This window comes from Rhamphochromis longiceps, linkage group LG23 (assembly GCF_057381845.1).
Source record: "Rhamphochromis longiceps isolate RC_006_pf linkage group LG23, R_longiceps_female_GT1.1, whole genome shotgun sequence".
Lineage (NCBI taxonomy): Eukaryota > Metazoa > Chordata > Actinopteri > Cichliformes > Cichlidae > Rhamphochromis > Rhamphochromis longiceps.
Genome location: NC_140578.1, coordinates 19,029,223 through 19,050,139, shown reverse-complemented (window position 1 = coordinate 19,050,139; position 20,917 = coordinate 19,029,223). Strand labels below are relative to the sequence as shown.

The 20,917-nt window shown below is 39.4% G+C and overlaps 2 protein-coding genes and 1 pseudogene across 2 annotated transcripts in view; 1 reads left to right on the top strand and 2 right to left on the bottom strand.

The window, feature by feature from the left end:
- Nucleotides 1-20,917, bottom strand: part of LOC146641742 (uncharacterized) — a 68,641-nt gene that overhangs the window by 25,076 nt on the left and 22,648 nt on the right. The window contains exons 2-4 of the mRNA XM_085397581.1: nucleotides 4,354-4,437; nucleotides 4,186-4,269; nucleotides 2,785-2,832 (exon numbers count right to left, since the gene is read on the bottom strand). Coding sequence (XP_085253707.1) covers nucleotides 2,785-2,832; nucleotides 4,186-4,269; nucleotides 4,354-4,388 — 167 coding nt within the window. The 5' untranslated portion in view covers nucleotides 4,389-4,437. The remainder of the gene's footprint in view (nucleotides 1-2,784; nucleotides 2,833-4,185; nucleotides 4,270-4,353; nucleotides 4,438-20,917) is intronic.
- LOC146641743 (uncharacterized) overlaps nucleotides 1-20,917 on the bottom strand; it is a 142,461-nt gene that overhangs the window by 119,273 nt on the left and 2,271 nt on the right. The gene's annotated exons all lie outside the window — the stretch shown is intronic.
- Nucleotides 8,378-11,804, top strand: LOC146641744 (histone H1 pseudogene; annotated as a pseudogene).

Sequence of the window (20,917 nt, the reverse complement as noted above, 5' to 3'; positions counted from 1 at the left end):
TCAGAATATAAAATATGATTTTTCATACTTGGGCCAAAAATACAATCTTAAAGATTCCTCACAGTGTTAATAACGTAATGCCATCCAGAGCAAGCATATCATTAGACACCATGTTGAGTATGAGGTGTCCTTCAGTGTGCATATTAAACAAATATGTAGGACTGCTTCCTGTCATTTCATTAATATTTAATATTACTATAATTAGAAACATCTCATCTCAGGGTGAGGCTATGAAACTACTTCTAGCCTGGACTGCTGTAATTCCTTATTATCAGGATGCACTAAAAACTTAGTGAAAAACCAATTATTATTGCCAATTATTTTGTGAATTATTACAGCAATAAAATAACAAATTTAAAATCTAATATGAGCAAAGGCGATCCCACCTTATCACGTCGTCTTATACAGGATGTTATCATGAATAATAAACTATGCCAATTTAAGTTTGAGGCAGTGAATGTGCAGATGGTAGAGCGCTTATTGACATCACTTCCTGACGATACATCCTCCGGTTCTGATAACATAGACAGTAAACTGCTCAAAGTTGCAGCCAAGTTTGTGTCCCTTCCTATATGTCACATATTTAATAAATCTCTGGCATGCAGCTTATTTCCATTGCAGTGGAAAGAATCGAAAATAATTCCGATTCCTAAAAACAAGAATGACATTTTTAATGGTGTCAACAGCAGACCTATCAGTCTGCTACCCATTTTAAGTAAAATTATGGAGAGGATTGTCTACGAACAAATTCAACATTATCTAATAGAAAATCAGTTACTCACTCAGTTTCAACATGCCTACAAACCTGGTTATTCCACCAGTTCAGCTCTCATTCACATGACAGATATCTGGTACAAATACCTAGATAAAGGGAATTTGGCCGGGGTGGTATTTCTGGATTTTAGTGCTGCATTTGATTTAATAAATCATGATCTACTGATAGATAAACTAAAATGTTATGGATTTTCACCAGCTGCTTTGTGCTGGATGGAAAGTTATCTGTCTGGAAGAAGGCAAAAGGTTTATTATAATGGTTATTTCTCGGAGGGCCGCGAAATGAACTGTGGTCTACCCCAAGGCAGCTGCCTCGGTCCACTTCTCTACTCAGTTTTTACAAATGATTTGCCGTATGTTCTGGATAAATCTCATCTTGTAATGTACGCTGATGATTCCACCATGTTTTATTCAGCCAGTAGCCACTCTGAATTGACAAGCGTATTACAACTAGATTTGCTGAACGTGTTTGATTGGATAAGTAAAAACAACATGATTATAAACGTGACTAAATCCAAATCCATGTTAATAGGAAGTAGAGCACGCTTAATCAACAGTCCACAACTAAATCTTTCCATAGCTGGATCGGCATTAGAACAGGTCACCCAGATTAAATTACTTGGTGTTACCATAAACCACCACCTTTCATGGTCTCAGCACATCAATTCTGTTATTAAGAAAATGGGACAGGGCATAGCTATAGCTAGGAAATGCTCCTTTTATATTACTTCTTCAGTTATGAAAGATGTCATTAACGCATTAGTATTATCTCATCTAGAGTACTGCTCAATCATCTGGTCTGCAGCTAATAAGACAGATCTGAATAGACTTCAGTTAGTCCAAAATAGGGCGGCCAGATTAGTGTTAAGGTGTTCATACTATACAAGTATTGACAAAATGCATGATAAACTTTCTTGGCTTTCTGTACAAGCTAAATTATACTATGGCTTACTTGTATTTTTAAAGAAAACAATACTGTTAAACACACCACACTTTTTTTGCGCTCAGTTGCAGTATCCAGATGAAATTCATAATCATGCCACACGATTCTCAACCAACCACAATTTAGTAATTCCTCGTGTTAAAAGTAACTTTTTGAAAAACTCTGTTATATTCAGAGCATCGTTTCAGTGGAATAAGTTGCCTGAGGCAATAAGAGAATTGGCTTCAATTCATAATTTTAAAAATCACCTAAAAGCCTATTTAGGCAGTTTTTAATGTATTTGTAAAAAATTGTAGAGGGTAATATCACTTGTAATGGAAATTGTGTATTTTGTTTGAGTGTTTTGTTTTGGTTTTCTGCTTTTATATAATTTTTAATATTCACATGTTTACATTTCAGTACTGTAAAACTTTACTGTAGATCTAATTGTTGTAACATTTTATTTGGAGATATTTGATGGCTTGGGCCCCAGGAAGACTAGCAACCACTGTTGTGGAAGCTAATGGGGTTCCTTATAAATAAACAAATAAACAAATAAACACACAAAAGGTCCATTAAGATTAGAGATGCCCTGTAGTGCTGCTATGTTTTTTGCGACAATAAACATCATGGCTGACATCAAACATTAATCACTGCCATCCAATCCTAACCAGAAAACTTGTTTGACAGTACAAGAAGAAACAACAGAAATACAGACAAACAGGAGTAAAAACATCAGTATAGTGACAGCTCATGTTTTTACTACTTTCATGCTCTCATGGTTATTTAATATGTTATGTTACTTATTATTTTATGTTAATGCTATAGCTTTGGAAACATCGCACTTAGAGCATATTTGTAGCTTTCATATTATTTGGATTGATCATTTTTAAACATAATGAATCTGCTTGTGTGTATCTCACTGCTGACAGACACCATCCTGCTGCTGAAGTTTGCTGGTGACACAGCAGTGGTGGTTCATCACATTAGTGGTTTTATAGATGAAATGCGAGATTTTAAACTTGGACTAACAACAGTCTGGAGAAAAACATTTTGTTCTTATTTCATTTCACATTGGTTTAAATTACCTTGTGCCAATTGATCCATATAGTGAATATCTGGTTTGCCCCCACCCCCTGGTAAAAATAAACACAATAAATAATCTTTACAACAAAGTAAAACAGCTGACATCCGTGATCATTACAAAGTACTAACACAGACTAGAATACTTTTTACATCATACATGCTTCCCTGATCTCATATATTATTAGAAAACACTGCATTGCACTTCCATTGGTCCCCAGTTATACAGAAATCCATTAGTTAAACTGCAAGTATGTCTTAAAGACAAATAACTGAATTTAATTTAATTTCCTTCTCGTAAATGTTATCTAAATTCAGAATATAAAATATGATTTTTCATACTTGGGCCAAAAATACAATCTTAAAGATTCCTCACAGTGTTAATAACGTAATGCCATCCAGAGCAAGCATATCATTAGACACCATGTTGAGTATGAGGTGTCCTTCAGTGTGCATATTAAACAAATATGTAGGACTGCTTCCTGTCATTTCATTAATATTTAATATTACTATAATTAGAAACATCTCATCTCAGGGTGAGGCTATGAAACTACTTCTAGCCTGGACTGCTGTAATTCCTTATTATCAGGATGCACTAAAAACTTAGTGAAAAACCTTCAGTTGATCCAAAATGCAGCCGAAAGAGTACTGACAGGGACTAACAGGACAGAGCATATTTCTCCCATATTCTTAGTAGCTTCCTGTTAAATCCCAAGTATAAAGTCAAATATTGCAACAGGACAACGCACCGTTCATATGCCATCACAATCATATTAATGCTTCCCTCCTCCATCCAGCAACACCTGGAACACCTGATTGGAAGTTCCTCCTTACTGGAGTCCTACAGACACTCAGCCTCTTCACTACAGAAACACCTCCAACAACATCCATTCTTTACACTCTGACTGCTGTGTTTGTGGAAACACTCCAACACACACCGCTTCACATATGAACATGGAAATGTGTGTGAAAAAGAGCTGAGCTGACATTAAACATGATGAAGGATTTATTCACAGACACTGAGTCAAAACAACATTTAGACACACATTATCTTTTTTTTTCTTTTTAGATTGTCGGTACAACCTGAGGGACGCTGAAATCAAAGGTACGAGAGAGAAATAAAACTCTTATTTAAATGCATATTTTTGTAAAATTAACTGAAAATTTAAATAATTGAATAGAACCTAAGGGAAATGAAAAAAAAAAATAAGACAAAAATGTCAGCTTTGGTGGACCAAATAAAACTAAAAAATTCATATCACTGACAAGAGTCTATCCTCTAAAATACAATAGTTATATAATAACTAATATAAAAATAAATAATCATTACAGGAACACCTTCTCCTAATTTATTCAGAGAAAAAAACACTGGGTCAGACACAACATTAAGAAACAGAATACATCACCCAGTTTCGCGAATGGTTGAATCCTCATAGTATCCAGATGAGGCTCCCCTCACTCTATGTCTATCTGGATGTACAGGTTGGGTCCTGTGAATAATGATGGAGCAGAGATGTGAGTGCTGAGCTGTGACATGGAGAAGAGTCATGCACAGTTAGAGATGGTCATCTCACCTTTGAGCTTGCTCTCTTCCCACACACTGACCCATGCTGTTGACTTCACATCCACATCAGCTCACACACACTTTCTACCTTCATCTGCAGAGGAAACACAAATCATTCATGTGCACATCAACTGAAATCCTCATTTCCATCATGTGTGCTGTACAAATATCAGCTGCTTCTTTTCTGCTTCATTTCACTGTCAGCTGAATGCAGTCAGACAGCAGTGTGAGCCAGAGGAAGCTGAAACGCTGCAGTGAGAAGAACAAAGTAACGACAGTTTGCTTTTCAAACAAAGAGAAAAACATGAATAAAACCTTCAAATTGTCTATGTATGTTAATCAGTAGTTTAAACAAGACATGTCATCTAATTGGTGGCAGGAGAGTGGACAGAACAGCTGGACAGGTTTTTACCATGAACTATGGAGAAACATTACATTATAGACAATACGACAGCACAAGGAGGTGAGAATAATGAGGAAGAGAGCAAGGAACCAGTGATGTCACACGTGTAACACTAGAATGGTGGCAGAGGAGCTCCAAAGTGTTAACAATCATAGGGAAAATCCGACTACGCTATCCTGGGAATTTCACCGAATATTTAGTTAGAAACTATAATAATTATCAAGAAGGATCTCAGGTCCACTATACTTCAGACAGAGATGTGGTTCAGTATAAAACAACAGTTTATTGACAGCTATTAAAAATATCAGATATAAAGAAGCAATGATTCAGTTGTACGTGTACTGCAAATTCACAGCTGTATCTTACCAGAGGGTGAATGGGATGCCAGATGAGGACATGTACAGAAAAATCACCAACTCATTGTAACACAAAAGCAAATCTACATATCAAACATTCAGAACCCAAATGTACGAACACAAAACAAATTAATAATTTTATAATACTATTCTAAATTATTCTACATACCTCTGCTCTAAGTTGATAATTCAGTACAATATGATGCTTCCATATATTCCACATAGGGCTCAAAGGCTTTTCTAAAAACCTGAACAAGTGTGTTGCAGGCAGATCTAGTGAGAAGGCAAAAACAAGGCAAAAAATGACAAAGCAGCACTTCTGTAAACGCAAGCAGTAGCGGTTCTGCTGCAACAGCTTTGAAACCACCCACTCAGGCCCAGACTTCCTGTAATGCATCGTAGAATTAGCATTTACAGTAAAAAGATGACTGTGAAAGAACTTATGCTGAGATGGCGAAAAATCAAAGATACATACCGATCAAACTGAGTCGCCCAATGTGCAAGCTACGTGGCCAATAGGAGGCTTCTGCAGCTACAACCCTTAAACACACCTGTTTACTGGGGATGGGAAGCTCGAAACAAATGTTTTGGCACTGAGTCGAGCTTGTGAAGCTCAGATGTTTAAAGACACTGCTCCGAAGCTTGGTTCAAAATACCAGGTCACATGACCACGACTGAACGAGGTTTTCGTGCCCCAGTTTAAACAGGTGGTGTACCTGCTGCTTCCAGACACTGCACTACAGTCATTTGCAATTACTGAATTTGTGTTTTTGATATTGTCGCTTTTAATTATTACAAATGTGGATTTAAAAAACAGTTTTCAGCTCTGACTCCATTTGCTCTGTAGTTTTTTTTTTTCACTTTTAAGAGAAAATGTCATTTCCTTCACTGCAACCTGTTACTCGCATAGTGCGCAGTCATAAAGAATATTTTACTGTTAAAAGAAATGTTAGAAAAACACATGAATACAGCTGATCTACTTCTGAACAGTTTTCATGGCAAACGAGTTTTTTGTTTCGTGTCTTTTATTCCCACTGACCCTTCAGCTGAGAATATCTCATAGACAACACAAGCAGCTTCACTATGACCCAAACTCCAGACTCACAGTAAACAAACATCACACAGTGTTACAGGACACACAGCATCCACAGCAGTGGGAAGGTTCAAAGGTCCTTCACTAGAGGAAGATTTTAATATGTTCTGATCAAATTGACTGTTACGATTGATCAGAATGGGATAAACGTTGCCTTTTAGTAAAGAAGGAATTAAGTCTTTTTTTTCATTTAACTATATATATATATATATATATATATATATATATATATATATATATATATATATATATATATATATATATTTAATTTATTAAAAATACATACATATATATTAAAACCTAACACTGTGCCAGCTTCTAGCTTTTCTTGCCAGTGTGTAGAACAAAGTTGATGACACAGACATTTAGAAAACTTAAAAATCAACCAAACCAAGTTTGAGGGCTGTGAGGAAGAAACAAACCGACTGAGCTAAAAAAAAAAAAAAAAGCATCTGTAAACCTGTGTGGTTATTACAGTGAACACAGCAGTCTGTTCTCGGTATGTTTGACTTTATCAATGGATTTATTGTGACTATCATGAATGTTCACAGAGGGAGGATGTTGCTGAAGCACACTGATCACTACAGTCACAGCTTGTTGTCTTTAGCAGTCCCAATATTTTTCTGGCCATGTTTTAGAATTTCTCTCATAATTACTGACAGTCTGATGTAATAAGTAGTTTTGTTTGGAGCTTTTGCCTGTCTGCATCATTGTTTCACAGAACAGCCTCTTCAAGTTGTACTGAAGGCCCTGTTCCAAATTGGCCAGCATGTATCACTGTGGAGATGGTTTCAGTGTCACGGCTGCCTTGGCAGACGTATGGAGTGGAGAGAAACAGGACCCAAGTGCAGACATTGATAACAAACTTAACTGTGAACACGCTTTTATTTGCAGCGGGGACAGGAAACAAACAAAAGCAGAGCACGAATAAAACCTAAACTAAATAAAACTTAAAGTGGGAGCACCTACAAATATAATACAAAAGAACAAAAACCTGAACCTAGAAACCTGGAACTGAAACATAAAAACCTGAGACAGGGAACACAGAACATAATGAACATGGGAAATGTCACGGGTGATACACATACAAACCAGCAAACAAACAGAGGAAGACACAGGGCTTAAATACACTGAGGGATAACGAGGGAATGAGACACAGGAGGAGAGCACAGCTGGGAGTAATCAAACATGAGACCAAGGGGAAGTAAACTGAAAACATTAACAAAGACAACAAACACATGACTGACAGAGGAAACATGGATCAATGGAAGAGCACAGAAACTAAGAGACTATAAATTCTAAATAATAATGAAAGCAAAGACTATTAATAATTCAAAACACAAAACACTGGGTCACCAACCCAGGACCGTGACATTAGGATTGTTTTGAGGCCTCAACACGATTCCAGCACAAATGTTTCAGTGTTTCACGAAACCTCACTTCCCCCATCACTATTGTTTACTACCAAGTAGTGATAGGATTTCCGGCTCTTTTTAGAGAACCGGCTCTTTCGGCTCCGAACCGACTCTTCGGGTTGTTTTGTTGCTTTAATTAATTTATTATTAACAATAATATAAAATTATGCACAAAAGGAATTACTAATGTAAAAAAAAAGTGGTTTTATTTATATATGTTTATATATAAATATTTACGGTGGCCCCTAGAGACAAAGCATGTACAAACTCCAAAACACATTTCTAGCGTTAACTGAACTTCCAAAACAGAGCTACTTATATTGTATTGTTTGTGTATTTGTCAATGGAAAATTGTATTTAGTAGTCAGTATAATCTTTTAGTGATATAAGTTTGCATATGGTAGAATACTGCATGTAGTTATTTGTATTAGGAAATATTCAACCATGTATACCTAGAGGCATATAATTAATTGTGTGTGATCTCTAACAGGCTGCAGGCTTGGGGTGCATCCCAGGAATGCACCCCCACGTCTGGGAGCATGAGAGCTCATACCTTGTTTTATTGTTTTACGGCAGGATTAACGTAGCTATGTCTGTTTTAGTTTAAGTGCTTCTTTACATATAGATGAACTGCTGGACTTCCTCACCATGTTATCTAGGGTGAGGACCAAGGATGTACCTTTTGTGCTCTCATGACCCTTTGATCAGCAGGACACACACACACACACACACACACACACACACACACACACACACACACACACACACACACCTACTGAAGTATAAATAAAGATTGGGGCAGTTTCTTAGCGCGAGTCTCAGTCTGGAGGCTGCCCTTGCTAGCAAGAAGTTCTGTGTGTTTCTCTTCTCTGAGTCTTTACTGAAGAAGTGTTTTAGAATATTTTCCCTAACATTATTTGGTCCTTCGTAGCCGGAGGAGAAAATATCAGAATTGTTATCTGTGACTCTGTTCCAAGATCCAGCACTGATTCCTGACGCCGTGGGGAGCCAGCACCGAAGCCTGTGCACAGCCCTCTTGGACGAGGAGAGAGCCCCAGGACGTTAAATTCGGGTCTGGGCCGGTGTTATAATCTGGTCCGCGGCGGTGGGATTCAGTCCAATGATCTGAATCACCAGTGGGACGTCAGGGGTGAGAAACACTATTTTGGTATATAAGACGGCCGCAAAAGTTTAAAGAAATGTGATTAAAAAAAAAAAGGGGGTTTAAGTTCGCCAAAAGACCTGTGTTTTGACCAGTTTTAGAGGTAGCTGAAATTATCTCGTGACAAATTAGGTTTAAGTTCGCCAAAAGGAACTGTGTTTTGACCAGTTTTAGAGGTAGCTGAAATTATCTCGTGACAAATTAGGTTTAAGTTCGCCAAAAGGAACTGTGTTTTGACCAGTTTTAGAGGTAGCTGAAATTATCTCGTGACAAATTAGCGCGCAAATGTTTATGTGTGTGTATGTGTCTGGAAGTAAGTTGATTTTACAGCACAATACGCTGCTGAACTACTTCCATTTTTGTTTTCTTTGCTGAGGCTCACGTGCTGGTGACAAAGGAGAACGGTTGAGTTTCATCTCATAAAACTGATACCGCTTCACCGTTAGGGTGAAGTCGAAGGCCGTATCAGTAAACCACTCTGAAGTCAAGCGTGCCAGCGACGGCCCAGCAAAATCTTTGAAAATGGGGGATAAACAAGTAAAATTAACACCTGATGAGAAATGTCTAGAAAAACAGCAAGCCGGAGCACAATTAATCCAAAAGAAAGAGAGAGGAATGCATCGTGGAAGAGCAAGAGGTAGAAGAAACAAAGTAGACAGTAACTCAGAATAGGATAGCAGCTCAGGTGAAGAGAGCAGTTCAGACTAGAAAGAACATAATAATCCCTCACCCAGCGAAAATTAGAGATCACAGTAGTTTGAAGTAGTTTAAAAAAGGGTTGGAAACAGACCCGACTGAATAGATATAAATGCAAGAGGAATAAAGTAAAATAAACAAAAAGCTAAATTACAACTTAATTTTAATGCATTCAAACTAATAATAAAAGGATAACAACCTATAAACTGGTATTAATAATGAAAGCAGATAATTCACACAAACAGAACTGTGATAACTGTGATAACTGGAGTGTGCAGCGTTTCCGTGAGCAGTTTTCCTGCATCTTGACTTGTGTGTAGAGTGTTCATAACATCAGCATTATGTTTTTGTTTATTTGTTTTGTTGGGTTGAAAAATAGTTAAATAAACTGGTGATCATATTTACGGATCACCATGGCACATATCATCAGCCATGTGATTTATTTACGCAGATGAAAAAGTGAGTGTGAATGTGTCTGACGTCACAGTGTTTTTGTGCGCTGTGTAAAAGTGATTGCCTTTGATTGTGAGAGCGGTGATTCTGCAGGTCACCAGCTATTTTAAAATATATATATATATATATATATATATAAAAAAAAGAGTGAAAAAGATACAAAATTTACATTGTAGATGAAAAATAATTATAGGAAAAAGGTTTTGTGTTGATCAGCCAAGAACAACTACAATCTTATTTTCTGTTTTTAAGAAAGGACTGTTCACAAAAACACAGAGAGAGAGAGAGAGAGAGAGAGATGTGTGTTGATTAAGCAGCGATGATAATAATGAAATGTCTTAGTTTGTCACTTTCAGGTGAAAAGCAGACCTGAATCAATTTTCCACATGCAGCGGTCGGAAGAAAGTTATAGTTTAACATCATTGGAACCATTCAGGCCAAGTTTCTGGCTGACTTATTTACAGCACCATGTGTCTCTCAAACTCACAAGCAGCTCTCACTCCTCCCTGAAGACAAGGAATGCAGCTCCAAAGAGCAATAACATGGCAGATAAAGAGACAGCAGCAAAGTCCTGAGCAAAGAGTTCCAGCAAGCAGCAGCAGTGTGGACAAACAGCATCAGAGAAGAAAGCAAACCCATCTTCCTGTCTGATTGGATGAATTCCACGGAGGGGCGAGCAAGATGGCGGCGTGAAGAGGAGTTTTTGTTCGAGCGCTTAGCACGAGACACTTATTTGACGTCTTTCTGGCTTTCGGGACTTTTTTTTGGAGATCAGCGCGCTAAACCTGCTGGATCTGAGGCCAGGTTCTGCGGCGGCAGCATGTCGAAATGCTCAGAAAGGACTGAGTGACTCGGGCAAGCCACATGCAGCTAGCATGCTGGCTAGCGACCATAGCTACATGAAAGAAATGGACCCTTCATGATGCGCTCAATGTGCCGGCGCTGTGGTGGGAAAGGCTCCATCATAAACACGCCCTGCGCCCTGTGTAGAGGTTCAGGCCAAGAAGAAGAAGACGACGACTTCCAAGCCCAAGAAGGTCGGCCCCAGCGTGGGCGAGCTGATTGTGAAAGCCGTGGCCGCTTCCAAGGAGTGCAACGGCGTGTTCGCGGCCGCTCTCAAGAAGGCTCTGGCTGCCGGAGGCTACGATGTGAAAAAGAACAAGGCCCGTGTCAAGACCGCCATCAAGAGCCTGGTGGCGAAGGCCACTCTGGTGCAGACCAAGGGCACCGGGGCCTCCGGATCCTTTAAGATGAACAAGGTTACTGAGAGCAAAGCCAAGAAGCCCGCCGCGGCCAAAGCCAAGAAACCGGCAGCAGCTGCTAAGAAGTCGCCCAAGAAGGCAGCAGCAGCACTTCAGCCACTAGTACAAAGTCAACCGCATCAGAGGAGGGACAGGACAAAGCTGAAGGAGAAACTGCCTGCTATTGGACTATTGAAGTGGGAGAGGACAATAGAGTGAGAGTGGTGAGAACACAAATTTTGTTATTTAAAGTGGGAAATTAAAATTTGGGGTTAAAAAACCTGGGGAAAAGAAAACTGACTGCTTAAGTTGGAAAATTGAGAAGGAGTCTGGATATATGCAAATATAAAAAACATATACATCATATACAAAATCACACACACAAGCAGAACATGCATTAACTCTACTAACACTTCCAAACACAAGAGAGCTCATGAAGATTAGACAACATCTTAAGCATGTCAGTCTGTTTATCATCTTGTCCAAGTCACTTAGTGTGATGCCAATACCAGTGGACTCAAAGCACATCAGTTAAGAAATGATCAAACAATAGTAGAGAAGTGTGTAGGAAAGGCAGCTTTAAGAACATGCTCTGTTGGATATGCAGCTCCTCAGACATTGATTAAACCTGCCTAATAACACAAATGCAATGAAAATTAGCTTGTTATCTTTTATCAGTGTTAAAATAGTGTCAATTTAGCAGACACTTGTTATCAAATGCTGAATTTATCCTGTTGGATTGTGTGTCCACAGGTGTTTGTACTTTGCGTCGTAATAAAATGACGGTAAAAAGCTCCGCCCACTTCCTATCCATGTCTTACCATGCAACGACTCTGTGAATGGACTGGAGAAGTGTAGTGGTAGAGTCCTCCGTCAGGAATGAGATATGTGTGTCGACTTTTTATTCTCCTTTAAAATTATTATGCCATAACGCTGCACAGAGCAGCTCTGCTAACAGGTTATGGGCCCAGAGCAGCAGTAAAGAGATCCTGTAACTGCCAAAGGAAGGGCAGCGTTTCCTGAAACCGCAAGTTACCGGCAGGTGTTAAAAGTTTGGCACGATTGAGTGAGTAAGCGTTTTTGTGCATCATGAGCAGACGCACGGCAGAGTCGGGCAGTCGATATTCCCGTTTGCAGTTTGATGGAGATGAAAGGAAATATGAGATATGGGAAACGAAGTTCCTTGGTCATCTCAGACTACAAGGTTTGAAAGATGTCATCTTAAAGGCTGAGGGTGATGAAGAAGCCGATGGTGAAGATGATGACAAAAATGCAGAAGCATATGCAGAGTTGATACAATTTCTGGATGACAAAAGTTTATCGTTAGTTATGAGAGATGCAGTTGATGACGGACGGAAAGCCCTAAAAATTTTGAGAGGTCATTATGCAGGAGTGGGCAAGCCAAGGATCATAAGTCTGTACACCGAACTTACTTCTCTCACAAATGAAAAGAATGAAAGTGTGACGGACTATATTATCTGAGCAGAAGCAATTATCACAGCGTTAAAAAATGCGGGTGAGTCATTAACTGATGGACTTCTGATCGCAATGATAATGAAAGGTCTACCAGAGACGTTTAAACCCCTGATTGTGCACGTTACACAGAGCGAAGCAAAAATCACATTTTCAGAGTTTAAAGTAAAACTCAGAAGTTATGAAGAAACCGAGAGAATGCGTGCGGCTGTAACTGATGACAACGTAATGAGGACAAAAGTGCAATTAGACCAGGATTCTACTTCATGGCGAGCAGATGACCGAAGATCAAAGAATAATGAGATTGTGTGTTTTAAATGTGGACTAAAGGGACACACTGCAAGAACGTGCCGATCCAGAGTATGGTGCAGTTTTTGCCGGAGTAGTACACACAAAGATGCGACCTGTAGAAGGAAGCTAAGACGGGATGAAGCGAGAGGGGTTGTGGAGAAGGACTACGCGTTCAAGACGGGCTCCGAACCCCAGAGGGTCCCGGACGGCGGCCAAGAGATGCTGAATAACCAGCTACTGGTGGATACAGGAGCGACGTCACATATCTTTACGAAGATCGAGAGTTTTAAGACTTTTGATGACACATTTCGACCTGAGGCTCATTGTGTAGAGTTGGCTGACGGAAGGCGGAGCAGAGGAGCTGCAAAGCGGCGAGGAGATGCTGAGATAAGTATGATTGACAGTAAAGGACGCAGTCACAAGGTAACATTGAAACAAGCACTCTACATTCCATCGTTTCCACAGGACATTTTGTCAGTAAAAGCAGCTACTAGTAACGGAGCCACTGTGGTTTTCAAACACGGGGACAGTTTTCTTAAACATGTTGATGGAACAAAATTCCCTATATATGAACATGAGAGACTGTTCTTTATAAAACTGTGCAAGAGTTTGAAGAGAAATGTAATGGATGTTTTGATATGCAAACGTGGCATGAAATTCTAGGACACTGTAATTATGAGGATGTTCAAAATCTGCAAAATGTCGTTGATGGAATGGAAATTAAGGGTAAAATCAACAAAAATATGCAATGTGAAGCCTGTATACAAGGGAAGTTTACTCAAACTAGGAACCGAGAACCAGATGAAAAGGCCAGGGCAGCATTAGAGTTGGTACATACGGATTTAGCTGGTCCGATTACGCCAAACTCTAAAGAAGGGTTTAAGTATGTTTTGTCGTTTGTTGATGATTATTCAGGTGCAACATTTGTATATAATCTGAAACACAAAAGTGATACGACTCAAGCAACTGAAAGATTTATTGCAGAGGTGGCGTCATATGGGAAAATCAAGTGCATTCGTTCTGATAATGGAACTGAATTTACAAGCAGACAGTTCAGAGATTTATTAAGTAGACACGGCATTAGGCAGGAAACTTCGGCGCCATATTCGCCTCATCAAAACGGAACAGCAGAGAGGAACTGGCGTACACTTTTTGACATGGCGAGATGCATGTTAGTTGAGAGCGAATTGCCAAAGTCTTTATGGCCATATGCAGTACAAACCGCGGGAGTGATTCGGAACCGATGTTTTAACAAACGCACAGGTCAGACAGCGTATAAGATGTTAACTGGAAAAAGACCTGATCTTTCTAGAATGAAAAAATTCAGATCATTGTGCTATGCTTATAAACAAAATAGGGGAAAGCTGGATCCAAGATGCGACAAAGGTGTTTTCTTGGGATATGACAAAAATAGTCCAGCATATTTGATCTATTTCCCAAAAACCGGGAAAGTTGAAAAGCACAGATTGATAAAAATACTAAATCCCGCGACAATGGATCAACAAACACAGAGTGATCAGATGTATGAAGATGAGGTTTATGAATCCAGAAAAGATGGTGAACCCAAACAGATGAAGGATGAGGATATTCCAGATGGTAGTGAAAGCAGTCAAACTGAGTCCGAGGTTAAAACTGATGATAAAGTAGATGCTGGAGCTACACGTTATCCATCCAGAATCAGAAAGAGACCTGATTATTTGAGTGATTATATCACGGATGTGAAAGAGTGTGAAAATGAACAGATGCAAACCAGTGTTGATTATTGCTACAGATTGTTGTGTGAAATACCCACATCATTTAGCGAAGCTATTGTGTCAAGTGAGTCAAAAGAATGGGAAAGAGCGATGAATGAAGAAATTCAATCCCTTAAGGAGAATGACACATTTACTTTAACCACTTTACCAGAGGGTAAGAAAGCAGTGGGGGGTAAATGGGTTTATGCCGTTAAAAAGAACTCAGACGGATCAGACAGATATAAAGCTCGATTTGTGGCTAAAGGTTTTAGTCAAACAAAAGGAGTTGATTATGAGGAGACTTTTTCACCGACTGCTAACTTATCGAGTGTGAGAGTTTTGATGCAGAAAGTGGTTCAGGATGATATGTTGGTTCACCAAATGGATGTAAAAACCGCCTATCTACACGCACCAATAAATGAAGAAATATATATACAACAACCAGAAGGTTTTGAGACAGAATCAAGTGAGACTAATAAACTGGTGTACAGATTAAAGAAATCACTTTATGGGCTGAAGCAATCGGGTCGTAACTGGAACCAAACCTTACATGATTATTTAAGCAGTTGTGGATTTAGACAAAATATTGCTGATCATTGTGTGTATTCAAAAGAAACTGAAAGTGAAAAAGTAATCATCATAGTGTGGGTGGATGATTTACTCATTGCAGCTAACAATGAAAATGTGCTTTCAGGCGTGAAAGAAATGCTCTCTTCTAAATTCCAAATGAAAGATCTGGGGAAACTTAACCATTTTCTAGGAATAGATTTTCTTCAAGAAAAAGAATGTGTCAAAATGTCACAGAAAATATATATTGAGAACATTTTAAAGAGATTTAACATGCAAAACTGTAAGCCAAGGTTAACACCCTGTGAACAGAAATGGACTCATTCTGATAAATTCGAGACATTACCAGATGTGAGAAGATATCGTGAAGCGGTAGGATGTCTTATTTATCTGAGCTATTGTACGAGACCTGATTTAAGCTATGTTGTCAGCAAACTGTCACAACATTTCAATGCGCCAACTGTTGATGATTGGACAGCAGTGAAACATGTTCTGAGGTATCTAAAAGGTAGTCGAGGAAAAGAACTGTGTTTTAGGAAATGTTCAAGTGGAAAACTAGGTCTACAAGCATACAGTGATGCAGATTGGGCATCCGATGTTTCTGATAGACGCAGTATGACAGGTTATTGTGTAAGCCTAAATGAAAATGGTCCTTTGGTATCATGGAAAACCAAAAAGCAGACAACTACAGCACTATCAACTTGTGAAGCCGAATACATGGCATTAGCAGCAACAATTCAGGAATGTATGTATTTGACTTATTTGATTCAAGATCTTGATGAGTTTGAGTATGAAATACCTATGATATTGGAGGACAATCAGGGAACAATCGCTTTGTCAAAAAATCCAGTGAACAAACAAAGATGTAAACACATTGATGTGAAATATCATTTTATAAGGTCAGCTGTACATGAAAGGAAAGTGCTCATTGATTACTGTCCAACTGAGTCAATGGTAGCAGATATGATGACGAAACCAGTTTCAAAGTTTAAGTTAGACAAATTCTCTGTATTTGTGTTTGGAATGTAAGATGTTTTTTTCGGAGGATTGTTTTTCCCCAACCTGTGTACAAGTGGGGGTGTTGGATTGTGTGTCCACAGGTGTTTGTACTTTGCGTCGTAATAAAATGACGGTAAAAGGCTCCGCCCACTTCCTATCCATGTCTTACCATGCAACGACTCTGTGAATGGACTGGAGAAGTGTAGTGGTAGAGTCCTCCGTCAGGAATGAGATATGTGTGTCGACTTTTTATTCTCCCTTAAAATTATTATGCCATAACGCTGCACAGAGCAGCTCTGCTAACATATCCAATGCAAAAAATTGACTCTCTAGGTTGCAGGACAACAGTTTAACTTTTTGTGGGAAAAAAGATCCTGGTTTGACCAACCAGTGATCAGACAATAAATTTAGTTGTTAATATAGTAAATTGGGAGAAGCTTCCTGCTTGATTGATGCAGCACAAGTTTACTACTAAATTTACTGTATGAGGGAAATTCTCTTTTAGAGATAACATTTTGAACATGCATTTCTGTCGTCCTGTCATCCTAGTGGGTTAATAGCTGATATGCAAATTAGTTGATCGGTTTTAGATTAATGAAAGGTGACTGAATTCTAGCACGAGTGAATGAGATGTTTGTTGTGTGTTGAGTGGAGACTCTAAAACACTGAGTTTCCTGTTTTGATGTGTGAGTGAATCCTGTATTTAGATACACAACTCTGAATACGTCAGAACAAACTTCTTTTGTGAAGTGCATGACAGCATGTCACATGTTTTATGATGAAGGGAAAAAGGAAAATTGAATAAAATAGATCTGTGGCTTAAATGAGTGAAGAGCACAGACCTGGTGATTAAACTCATAAGTTAAAGAAGACATTAGGGTTATGTGGTGTGTTGTGCAGCTGATGGTTGGTTTGGAGTGAATCTAGCTGATGATTCTTCTCCTGTTGTGAAGTTGATGAGGAGCTTGTGTCATGACTTAACAAGGCCTTTTTATTTTGATACTTTCACAGTGCACTGAAAGTTTGGTTTGATAACCTCTGTTATTTTTCATTTTTGAACAAGCACTGATTTTTGCTTGTGAATTTCTTTTCTTTGAGCAGATCTGCAAGTCGGGAATTAAAAGCGTTACACGTCGCCAAGAAAATTGTTACAAGTGAGTTTTCTCCACATTAAAATGGGTTCAGGAGAAAGCCACTTATTTGGGACAATTAGGAAATGAGAGTCCCCCAAAAAGGATTCAACGAGGAAATCCAGTCTAAATTATTTTTCTTTTTGAAATAACGTCGTTTTGCTGAGCGTGGAAACGAATGCGATGATAATTTCCACAATTAGCAAAAGAAGGAACCACTGAGTGAATGAGTAAGAATTTTAAAATAACTGACTGACTGACTGAACATGATTGTGTGAAGTTAACCCCCACCTGACAAAGGTGCAGATGAACCCATGTGTTTCCTTTTACAGGAGCAGAAAGATGACAGCAACACTCGAGGTTGCATGATGATTTAACCTTTTAAATGCCATTTTCTGTGTCTGTGCATTTATCAGGTGTGTTATTCATAGGCTTGTGTTGCTCACAGAGATAACTGTGACAAAGTATGCATACGCCTGCACAAGCGCTAATATTTGCATTTTCTTTTCTTACAGCATGCCAGTTCTTCATGTGAATTGATGATGCGATTTATACCAGGACAACTGGTTGATGTTTTTTCCTACTACAGGATTTCTGGGTTTATGTGTGAGGAAAACTGTGTTTATAGGTTATGAGTGGTGATGCTGTTACACTGTGTTTTTGGGTAAATGTGAAGGTAACTTTGAAGATGTGAATAACACGTGTGAAATTTCCTGTGTTGAGAACTAATGTCACTTCTTTCCATAGTTATGGATGGTTGGCTTTATGGTGTTTTTATTGCACTTCTGGAACCTGTTGACCTGTGTCTGACCTCCGTCTGACCACAGTCAATGTGTATTGCTAATGTTTGTTTTTCTATGACTGCGTGTAGAGGATTCGGCAGAAGCGGACAAGTGACATGAGAAAAACAAATAAGAGATACAGTGTTTCTAGGATAGTTTGATATGGGCTCATTAGCTGGCCACTTTTGAGCCCATAGTAATATATAAGTGGAGTGACTTTGCTTAAGAGCAGTCACCGATTACATTAATGTTGCCTGAGTACATGGGATGATCCATGTCTGAGGCGACTTATGAAAATAATTGTAGTTTACTGATTTGAGAAAACCTGAACATGACACTTGTCTTGCTGATGTTGAATGCTTCTTGTTCTTATGATACAATTGTTTACAGGTATGAAGTTTGATTTTACTTCCAGATTTTGCTTTCCAGGCCATGATGGTGTGTATGCAGGCTCCTGGGAGAGCCAGGTGTTAAGCAAACTTAATATGCAAAACACACTAACATTTTCATTGCAGGATTATAGGTCCAGGGTGGTGCTGCTCCAGGGGAGGAGATGCCCTGATGTTGCCTGGGATATGATCTAGCTAATCTTTTTCTTTAAGACAAGAATCTGAGTTTGATGAGTTGACTCATGGGAGTGTCCATGTGTCAAGAGAGGGGATCCAGGATTAATATGAAACAATAAATTAACATAAAATTTCAGAATTAAATTTTGTTTTATATAATTTTTGTGGCGATTTGTGTGATTAACCGTTTATTTACAGGTATTAAACCTATGCAAGTGATGCATCCATGTTCAGATGAGGCTTTGATGGCCTATAAGTGAAGTTCACTGAACTAAAGAATGTGGTTTGATGATTGTTGACATGCTCTCCAAATAGAAGTTTTTCTTCTTAGCAAGGAAATACAGGTGCAGCAGTAATCTCCTGAGAAATCTTCAGAGGCCCAGTGAGAAGCGTGAACCACTCCAGGCATAGCTGACAGCCAGGCAGTGGTTGAGGTCAAAGGTCAAGCTGGTTGGGGCCCATCATGAGATCAGATTTTGGAGCCACAGCACGGACCATGAAACTACGTTGGAATGAGAGCTGTGCCAAAGGGGATTTCCAGAGGCTAACAGAGGAGATTGTGGACAACAGACGGGCACCTGAAGGATGAGGGGAGCGTGCCAAGCTCCATCGACAACGCAGAGGGAGTCTAAGGATGACATCATGATTCTGTGAAAGCACAGGAACCAGAAGCTATGGTGGTGATGACAGCAGTTACCTATGAACATCACCTAAAGCTGTGTCACTATACTGTGCATACGCGGGCACATTGAAGACTGCTGGGATCATAACGCCAGTAAGATAACTGGACCCAGCACCCTTTTCACAAAGGGGTTGATAGAGGCCAATTCAAGTGCTTCTGACCTTTTCAACTGCCTGCAAAATAACGGAGAGATCCTCCTGGATTTATCAGAGCCACTGCAAAGAGGTCGAGGTCCCAAGAAACCCCGGCACCCTCAAGACAGCACAATAGAGAAATCTCACACTTGGTTGTTTCAGTGGTGAGGGGGGAGTGCTGATTGAGCCCCCGTAGGGTAAGCTCGCACTTCAACCTCCAGCCTCTGATCAACTCTAGGGCAACCAAGTGCGAGGCGTGACGGACCTGTGTGCAACCATGGGAAGGTGGACCCTCTTGGTTACCTTGACTACGACGCTCACTTTTACAGGACTCCAGCTGGTGCCGGAAACAGCTGAACCAGGAGGAAGGCAGAAAAGATGGACACACGACAACTCTCACCTAAGAGATATGACGCAAGACCACATTCATCCGTGGATGAACAATGTCAGGTACCGTTATATCCACAACAGAACAAAAGCAGAATCGGCAAATACAGACTGTTATGTCTGTTCCCATCTACCTAGCACAGCAACATACCCCACAATATATATGTTCCTGGACTAACTCACAGGGAAGAACTACTCTATGATACTGGCAGAGAAAGGGGACTTCGTGTCCTCTTCAACAACACATGCTGCACTTACATACTGGACGATGTACACTCATTAAACGTGACTGACGCCCTGAGTGCTTTGAGACAGATCTAGCAGGCCCAAAAATCAGGACTATGTAAGTGATACAAGTGACTGGTTTTCTTGGCTATACACTGGCTCCTGGTTACAGGTGCTAAAAAGACTACTCATCGGAGTTGGGATATTTTCACTTTTATTTTGTGTCTTTGTAACGTGTATATTGCCATGCCTAAAACTTATGATTAACCGCGTAATATTTTCTACTGTTGCTGCATAAATAGCCATGACAAGTGATGATGATGATAATGACCCCGACCTGTTGGAACATGAAGACTTTGTGTGATTAATGACGATGTGATAGAAAATGTACAACAAGATGTTACAAACTGGTATCTCACTTAAAGTTTTACTGACAACAGGAGGGAATGTCAATGGAAAATTGTATTTAGTAGTCAGTATAATCTTTTAGTGATATAAGTTTGCATATGGTAGAATACTGCATGTAGTTTATTGTATTAGGAAATATTCAACCATGTATACCTAGAGGCATATAATTAATTGTGTGTGATCTCTAACAGGCTGCAGGCTTGGGGTGCATCCCACGAATGCACCCCCACGTCTGGGAGCATGAGAGCTCATACCTTGTTTTATTGTTTTACGGCAGGATTAACGTAGCTATGTCTGTTTTAGTTTAAGTGCTTCTTTACATATAGATGAACTGCTGGACTTCCTCACCATGTTATCTAGGGTGGGGGAGACTACCCC